Raw genomic sequence first — 9,469 nt, forward strand, 5'->3', positions numbered from 1 at the left:
CCCATTCGGGTGAAGCTCACCCATCAAATTTGGTTCTGATCCAACTGGCATGTCCAAAATAGGAATGGAGTTTAAGGGATTTTGTGCTGGGAGCTCCGAGGAAGCAATCTCAGTGTCGATGGAGAAATCGGTTTTGGCCGATGCTAAAGATCGAAGAGAAGACACCTGCTTTGAAGGATCGGAGATGGCCTTAGACATGGCACTGGATATGGGAAGAGGCAAAGGAATGGGTTAGATGGTCCATTGCCAAGGGATTGAAAGGAAGCCTTTGGAGGAAATTTCAAACTACTCTCCACAGGAGGAATGTCACTCGGGTTCAGCTATGGAGAAGGAGGTCCAGAGAATAACCAAGCTTGAGCTTAAGAGGATTGATCCTTCACTTCGGTCAAAGCAAACAGGGCTTGAAGAAGAAGATTACCCTCAGGCAGAAGATAGGTGTCATTCGGAGATAGATATGCAAGTTGAACAGGGAGGTGAGCTTCTCAATCCTTCCAATTAATTTGCTGTTTTTTTTTTGTGTGTTAATTATGAATACATTAATCTGGAATTGTCGGGGTGCTCTAAGCCCAAAATTTTGTAATAATATTAAAGATATGGTTCGTGTTCACTCTCTTGCTATCATGATCATCATGGAAACCAAAGTGCGTGGTGATAGAGCTAGAAGGATTGTTGATAGGATTCCTATGGATGGGGCGATTATTGATAACTCGATTGGCCTTTCTGGTGGCCTGTGGTTACTTTGGGACTCTAGTCTGGTGGAGGTGGTTGAACCATCTTCAACTAAACAAGAGATTCATGCAACAGTATCCTCCTCAAGCAAGCCTCTTTGGCTTTTATCAGCTATTTATGGAGATCTAATGAGACCATTAGGACCAGCTATGTTAGCCTAATGCAAATGCTGCTCTAAGTCACTGTTAACAAAAACCCTCGTTAAAAAACCTTAACAATTATTGATAAGTCCCGAGGCATGTTGAGATAAAATCCAACGGGGCCAAAGCGGTTCTTGGTGTTTTTTATTTTTTATTTTAAGAAAGTGGTTCTGATCTTTCACAACTGTCACTGAGCGATGACTCAATAAGAAAAGGATGAAACATTCAGAGTGGGCATGCTAAAGATCCAGATTCCAGATAAGTAAGATCCAAAAGATCTATATCTTCAATTGCTTTGGGAAGCGAGTGAGCATTTTCATTTCTTTGGGCAGGGAGGAATCTCTGATACCGTGAGTACACCATGCTTCACTGAAATTACCACTAGCAGTAAAGATTTCATTCTCTTTGGCCGAGGGTAAATTTTGTGGGGACTTTTGGCGTGGCCTTCACGAAACAATCACAGATATCAGAGAGAGAAACATTATTATCCTTAACAGTATTAGAGAAAGTCTCACCTTTATTAGTGCAGTGCTCCGTCAGGCCTTGACTAGTGTTAGCAATTCTGAGACAAAGAAACAAATAGATGTGCACAATAAACGAGCACACCTGAAGCTTCATTAATGAATGAAGATGAGGGCAATTTCGTTATCTAGTATTATTATGTTGGACTTCGTTGGATGGATGTGATATTGGGAATTCCATAATCCACGATGTACTGGTGTGTTGTGACCTAATGAGACCAATTTCAGTATATCCGTACCCGATTATTGTACCGCACTTTTTTTATTTTTTATTTTTATTTTTAAGAAACCAGGTAAGTTTATTTGACTTTATATTTTTTGAGTTTTATTAATGTATGTCTTTAAGACATATATTAATAAATTATTTAAAAAAATGCTCTAAGAAAATATTAAAAAGTAACTAATTATTTTGATAACTTTTCTAATTTTTCATAATTTTTTTTAAATAGACGATTAACGCATGTTGTAGAATATACATCAATCAGATCCTTATACTTTTTTGTGTTATAGTTACTTCTACAATATATTTTTTGTTATGAATAAGGGACATTTGTTCAAATCTTCTTGCCCACGCGATATTTGAAATAATCTTGGTATAACAAGTCATGAAGGAGCCAATCAATGTAAAGACCATTTGCGGTTATTTGCCTTGTTATACAACATATTTATTGGATAGAGAAAAAAGAGAGTATACAAGACCCCCTTTAATGGGAGGAAATAGCCATTTTCAAACAAGATAACAATAGCAAGAGATTGTTTCCAAATGGAAATGATGAGACACCATCCTATGTAGGGTTATAAACAAGAAATACTTAAGTAGTCTCATTGGGCTCTCATAAGGTAGATGAGTTTCACGGTGAGTTCATGTGTGGGGTCCACTCTTTTTGTGAGAGTCTGAAGTAGTGCGCTAGGACTACCTAAGTATTTATCGTTATAAACAAGTTGAACTGAATTGAGTAGTGCATTAAAAATTTAGACTTATTTATTTAATTTTATTTCGAACACGAGCTAAACTCAAGTTCATTACCAAACAAATTAAACTTTTTTTTTGAGAAGCCAAAACAAACAAATTAAACTACATGTTTAATTCTGGTGCATGATCTTATAAATAAGTTTGAGCTTATTCATGAATTACTTAATTAATTTTTTTTTTCATATATTGAACAGTAACTAAAAAGTCTTACCTCCTCACAAATCTATGAAATTTGTACTTGAACTTGGTTGCTAAACAAACAAGCATAAACAAAACACTTTTTTGGCAATAGTGCTCTAGCTTCTTCATAAAAAGCTTTACAGGCCTAATCCTACTTCATAGCTAGTATAAAACTCATGATAGTTTACGACTAACAGTGACAGGAGGCCCCCACAGCTTGGAATAAAGTCCCATATCTCATGTGCAGGAAAATAATTAGCGTGTAAAAATGTTGGGGGTTGCAACTCGGCTTTTCAATCCATCTGCCAATACCTGGTTGATCAAAGCTTATGATCATTGGTCAAATGGGAAATGCCTGATCAATGATGTTTTGGGTCCAAACTCAATCTTTCATGTTTCAAACACGCGTTACTACTTACTATGTCGGAGTACTTCCCTTGAAATGACCATGCTTGTCCGCCAAAAGTCTAAAAGCGTAAACTCATTAATCAGTTGTCACACCTTCACATAGCTCCATTAAATCCATTTGTTCCCCTCTATTCACAATGCCCATAAGTTTGTGAACACCATTTAATTTGTTTCATAATTATTATTGTGACCTATTGTTAGTTTCTTGTGTCATAAAGGTAGTTCTAAACCTCTAATAATGAGTTTATATGAAATTAATTTTTTTTAAAGTTTTAACTTTGATAATTTAAGTGAGAATTTAAATTATCAATGTCCTCACTAAAAATATCAAAAAGTACCGATCAATTAAACTACAAGATCCTTGCATGAAAATAATGCTATTATAACTATAATTTGTTACCTGTTGTTTATATTGTAAAAAATATTATGTCTTTGACATTATTATTTTGTTTAATATTATGTGCTGGGCGTTCATTTCATTGTCCAATGCTTGACCTGATACAAAATTGATATATGACTAAACTTGGTTCTGAATTAACCAAAAAATCAAATATATTCATAATTTTTTCACTATAGTTAGAGTAAAAGATACTTCAGTTTTTCTTTAAAAAAAAAGTTTGATCAATGTTGGACTCTTGTCTCATATCTACACAAACTTAGAACATGTAAGTTTATTATCTGATTGCTCTAATTTTTTTTTTCAAAATTTTTTAATCTTGTATCTACACAGACTTAAAATATAATATTATTAATTCTAATAAATATTATGAAGAGCTTTTGATTTATTTTTAATCCTTATATATTGTAGTTTAACTTTTAAAAATTAGATATATCCAAGTTAATAATTATATTTGATACGCTCTTTAGAAGAAAAGATGTTGAAAATATAGAAAGCAACACGCTTTTGGTTTTGGATTAATTCCATTCTTAAAAAAATTCAATCTCCGAAGAGTATTTTAAAAGGGAAACTACTAATAACTTTAGTTCATCTTTACATTTGATCATCAAAAAGAAGTTCATCTTTTCATTTGATTATTTTGGTTCACATATTTAGTTCGTACTCAACTCATATTAAATCCAATAAAACTAATAGAAAGAGTATTGGAGTAAGATTTTTGTTTTGTTTTTTTTGTTGAGAAGAAGTATTAGAGTAAGAATGGTTATACACAATTGCTAATGGCTACATTCACGAGCTAGATTAAAGGATATATAAAGATGCACATAAACACCCAAAAAAAAAGAGTAAGACAAGATGATTTGTTATCTTAGTACTATCTTTATTATTCTGAAAATGATTCAAAGAGCCCTAGAAAGTAGAAACACGTTGACTGGTTCTAGTCGATGTTCTCCTACAAAACAAAGCCTCCCAAATCTCAGAGAAAGCCTGAACGATAACCCCATGGTGTTCCCTATCATTCAAAGACAGAAAACAATGCAACAGCTGCTCCAAATCTTTCTCATCAAACATCTGCTTCTCCAATATCATCTCCATCATCGACCTCTTGAAGTCCTCGTACGGATCCTCCGACTTCTTCACCACCGCGAAGCTCTCTCTCACTTTCCCTTCCACCGTGCACGGTATGAGCCTCTGGAACATCGAGAGCCTCGCCGGAGACTCGCTCTCCGGTGACGAAAGCACCAGCTTCCTCTTCGAGACGCACCGTTTCTTAGACTTCTTGTTGTGTTTCCACCTCAGCATTGGTGGCATCTCGCGTATGGTTTCCAAGTTGGGGTTGAACTCGGACGAGGAATCGGTGGAGAAGCTTCTAGAAGATGAAACTAAGGTTTCGGTTTCTTCGTCATCGTAACCTTCGCTGCTGAACAACCCGCTATCTACGCTAGAGGTGCTGACACGGACTTTGGCTATCGTTTTCTTCTTTTTGGCACGTCGTTTTTTCTTTTCCGCTGTCGGAGGAGGAGGCGGTGGTGGTGGTGGAAGAGACAAAACGTCGTCGTGGTGGTCGGAGGAGTCTGATTCGCCGGAGACAGAGGAGTTGTAGATTTTGTTACGGCGAGGGGTAGTGTCGTCGTATACCTTGGCGACGACATGCCACTCCTCTTCTTTTTCCCAGTGGAACTCGAGGGTTGATTCGGTGCGGTCGTCATCAGAGAGAGTGGGTTTGGATCTGCGGCCGCAGCCGACGGATATGAGAGCGGATGACACGTGGCGCCTCAGGGAAGAGTGATGGGGTTTTGGGGGTTGTTGGATTTGGAGGTTGATGAGTGGAGAAGGGCGGAAGAATGAAGGGACAGGATTAGCTGGGAGAGTGGAGGGGTCTTTGGAACAGCAGGATTGGAAGGATGGAATCACTCGTGAAATTCGGAACTTGAGACGTTTCGCCATTTTCTGCTTCTTTCAACTGTTAATATGTGTGAGAGAAAAGTGTGGTTTTTATATAGGGACTAGGGAGCTATAGCTTGGTGCTAATTTTTGAGCTGGTTCACCCAAAACGAGGACAAAAAATATTTGAGCTTTTTCATGAGTTTTTTTATTCTAAGAGACTGAAAAACCATTTTGTCACAATTTACATAAGTATCTTGTACGAGTTCATCATTGTTACTTAATAAAAAAGTAAAACAATTGATTGTTATATATAAGCTTGTGACAAAGTGTACAGCGAAATGTATAGTCCTAAACTTTTTGTTATTTCTTTCTCCCTATGCTTCCTTAGGTTGGGCTACGCCCTAAATGTATTGTATATATACTTAGATGACTCAGATTTTCATGAGTCAATAAAATCTAGACAAGTTATAATTTATGATAAAAATTAATGAAGGGGGTGATGGTAAAGATACTACAACTTTTATGTCACAAAAAAAGGATTTTAAAATTTTATTTAATTAATATGTTTTTTAAGTGGTACTAATAATATTTTTGTTATATTAGTTTTTTTTTTTATGATTGGTAATACATCAATTTGTAAGAGTATTATATATCTTACAAACTAATATGTTATTAATCACAACAATTAATTCAAATACTCATTTATTATTGTGTTGGAGCAGTATTAATCACATCTATTTTCACATTAGTTTATAAGTTTTTTGGAGTAAAATTTATAGTAGTTTTTGTATTTTTTAAAAATTATTGAACTGTTTGTTATTGACAAATCACACCTACACACAGAGCCTTGAACTTACCATTTTTAAGATTTGTTTTAATTTTATTCTTTTATATGAAAGGAAATGCATTTTCAGTAGAATTTATTGACAAATTCCTTTCTTTAATTTTTCTTCAAAAAACACTTCTAAATATAAAAAATCCAGTTGCATGCACCGCACGTACCACACACTGATATTGTTTTAATAAACACTAATGATACTCAGCCCAAAACAAAAGAAAAGAAAAGAGTAGACACTAATCACTAATGTAATGATTATATCCATACCATGTTTCAGAGTTCAGGACGACACACAAGAAAACTTCAAATTATCCCTAACAAAACACTGATATGGAGCAATCTGGCAAGAGCGTCTCTAGGCTTGTAAGAATTCTCTACTTTTGAAAAAATAATTCATACTTTCTCGTGTCCAATGCTTGCAGGTCGAAACTGTCACTTTCACTTGTAGGTGTAGCCTTCACCAATAATATAAATATTCAACCGGGTATTGCGAAGCTTTTTCCACTGGTACACTCAAACTAAAAATATTCTAAGCTAGCTAGCATGGTGTTCTTCCTTTTCCATGTTGTGTACTGAACTACTACTAGCTTTTCCTCTTATCTTAAATTATTTTTGGAGGGAAGCTAAATATATAGACAAGATAGCCACATTCCAAGACAGATCCTGAAAAATGACTATATCATCATCAGGGTGCATGTATCCACAGCCCGTACGCTTATATGGATTCTTTGGCAGAATGATAGATTGCCCAATACTGAAAATTGCTAAAGACTTCATGTAAAGCAATTTTCTTTTCTATAAAGTTCACTTATTTTTCCCATAAAAAGAGTATACTTATTTTCTGTTAATAAACAAATTTTAAAAAATACTGTTGCACTGATGTAAAGAAGGAGTGTAATGATTACAGTGTACAGATACATTACATATTTTTTTTGATGAATCTACAGATACATTGCATGAGATTAAAAAAAATGTTCCAAAATCATAAATTATAATGTAAATTTAACTACCATATAAATGTAGATGGTACCATTAGCAGGCCTGGCCTGTCTCCCAATTAATAATGGAGTGATAACAAGGAACGGAAAAAAAAAAAAATACTCGGGTAATTCAGGAAAAAAAAAGAAGGAAAAACACACTAACACTTGGGTAAAAGAACAGTTTTACTCCGCTCTCACTGCACCGCTCCATAAACATGGGGTGGCAAGTTGTTTGCTTTTGGCCTGAAATTCTTGCTTTGATGAAGGTACTAAATAATTAATTAATAACACTTTACGAACCGCTCCAAAGAATTTACTTGTACTGTTTCACACAGTCCATACCTTGGTGAATAAGAAATTAGCATGAGTTTTGCTTGGGGGGCCCTGGCAGAGGCCTCGATTTTCTTAGCCTGGATTAAATAATTAAATAATTTAACTCTTGCAGACACTCACCTGCCTTATTAGACCCTTGTGAGTAGTAATGTCCTATTGCTAGCTCTTGACTGTAAAGAACAGTCGAATTGTCAAAAAGAGTAAAAGCAAATCGTGTACTCACAATAAAATGCATTATTATTGTATCCCTTCCAAAGCGTGTAAGAAAGGAAAGGGTTCTAGCATTTTTTGGCCAAGGATAAATGATTTTAGGCAGGGTAGACATACAAAGAAAAGTCAATCCAATGACGCTCTGTGTCTCAAAGACATGGTGGGGATCCAAGGAAACAAAATCATCTTTGCATGCAAGTGCTTTTTGGCCTCTTTTTTTTTTTGTCAAATTGGGTCGTGGTCTTTCGCAAAGTTAATGCCCCTTTTATACAATCAAATGTCTCCAACATGGTGCGTTCTCTGCATCACCCCACTCCACCCCTATGCCTCAGCATGTCGGCAGAGATTTTCTGAAATTTTGAATGTTATTATTCTCAGGATAAGCCAAGGCCTATAAATTTGGGCCAGACTCAGAAATGGTATTTGCCTAGAGGCATATTTTTGCTCCTCATAGGTCATAGCATTAGCATTTGGACCAAATAATTAGTCCATCTAACATTTTACTAATAAACTCCTACGAACACTGATTTTTCCACACACTTCCTCACATGTCACATGTAGAGTTACATGAGCTCACCACAAAACACCGGATATGGGAAAATGCATGCGAACAAATCAAATTTTTTTTTTCCGACACACTTACCGCTAGTAAAAATGTCTAAGTTACACTGTATAGTCAAAATTACCTAAACTTTGCATTTTTTTTTTTATAAAATTTTTCAACTCTCTCTCTCTCTACGGAATGTGTGATCATCACTCTGGATCCACACCAACCCCGACCATTGGATCACGTTGTAAGATTGGTGTGAATCCTAATTTTAGGATGATTGATTATTTTAATTCAGTGCATATGATGTCTTTTCAGAAGCTAGATGAAATGCATGCAAGATCACTTCCTTGTTGGGGTGGATTTTGGTTTAAAAATTTATATCAAATTGAGTCTTTCACATTTTAGATGAAATTTATGAAAAGTTCTTTTATCAAAGAGCACACGCTTCTTTTGTTGAAGTAAATCCAAATGGCTTGATTTGAGATTTCTTACAAATCGATTTAATGAAATCCAAAATTTTGTATATATAAAAAAAGGAAGATATGGCAGGTTCATGATTGATTTCTGATAAGAGGTCACCATCTTAGGACCGTTATAGTTATTGCCATTGTTCATCAGGGCTTTGGTCACTAGCTCCCTTGTTATCAGGTCACTAACTTCCTTAACCTTTCATAGTAAAAACATATACAATTTTTAATAATTTAAGGTTTGTGAAGCTAATTTTTATAAGTTTATAAACAAACATCAATCTATCTATATAAATTAAATAGTATAATTTCAATTTCAATTGTAATTTAATTTTTAATTAGTATTATAGAATTTTGAAGATATAAAAATTTAGTTATAATATATATATAAAAGAGAAAAGAATAAGTTAATCAAATAGCTTATGGACAACTTCGAGTTCGTTTGACAAAGAAAAAAAGAACCAATCTTTAATTTATAATATAGTTTAGTAATGAATTTGAATTCGACTTATTTTTTAAATAAATTTAAATGAACAGTTTTTAACTTTTAATACTCACCCTTCTTAAGAACATATTACATTCAACCATAGAAATTTTTATAAGAAAAAATAAAGGAAAAAAAATCCTAATTCGCAACTATAAGGGCGCAATTTGTCTGCGTGACCTAAAAAGTAAAAAGATCTTGGCCCAAAGAGTCCAACACAATGAATTTGTAGAGAGTGGACTAGAATACTAGACTTTAATGAGTAGATAATAATTATAGTGAGCCCAAATGACAAGGAAACAAGAATAAATTGGTTTTGCCCAAAGAAAATCATCCTCGGCAAGTCTAGTTCTTATGACTACAGTGTTTTCT

General features: G+C 34.7%; 1 protein-coding gene across 1 annotated transcript; it reads right to left on the minus strand.

The window, feature by feature from the left end:
* Positions 1-4,161: 4,161 nt before the first annotated feature.
* Positions 4,162-5,478, minus strand: LOC142626001 (transcription repressor OFP7). Its single transcript, XM_075799758.1, has one exon. The coding sequence runs from the start codon at positions 5,293-5,295 to the stop codon at positions 4,258-4,260; it is 1,038 nt and encodes a 345-aa protein (XP_075655873.1). The 5' UTR covers positions 5,296-5,478; the 3' UTR covers positions 4,162-4,257.
* Between the last annotated feature and the right edge of the window lie 3,991 nt (positions 5,479-9,469).

Source organism: Castanea sativa, chromosome 2, assembly GCF_040712315.1.
Source record: "Castanea sativa cultivar Marrone di Chiusa Pesio chromosome 2, ASM4071231v1".
NCBI lineage: Eukaryota > Viridiplantae > Streptophyta > Magnoliopsida > Fagales > Fagaceae > Castanea > Castanea sativa.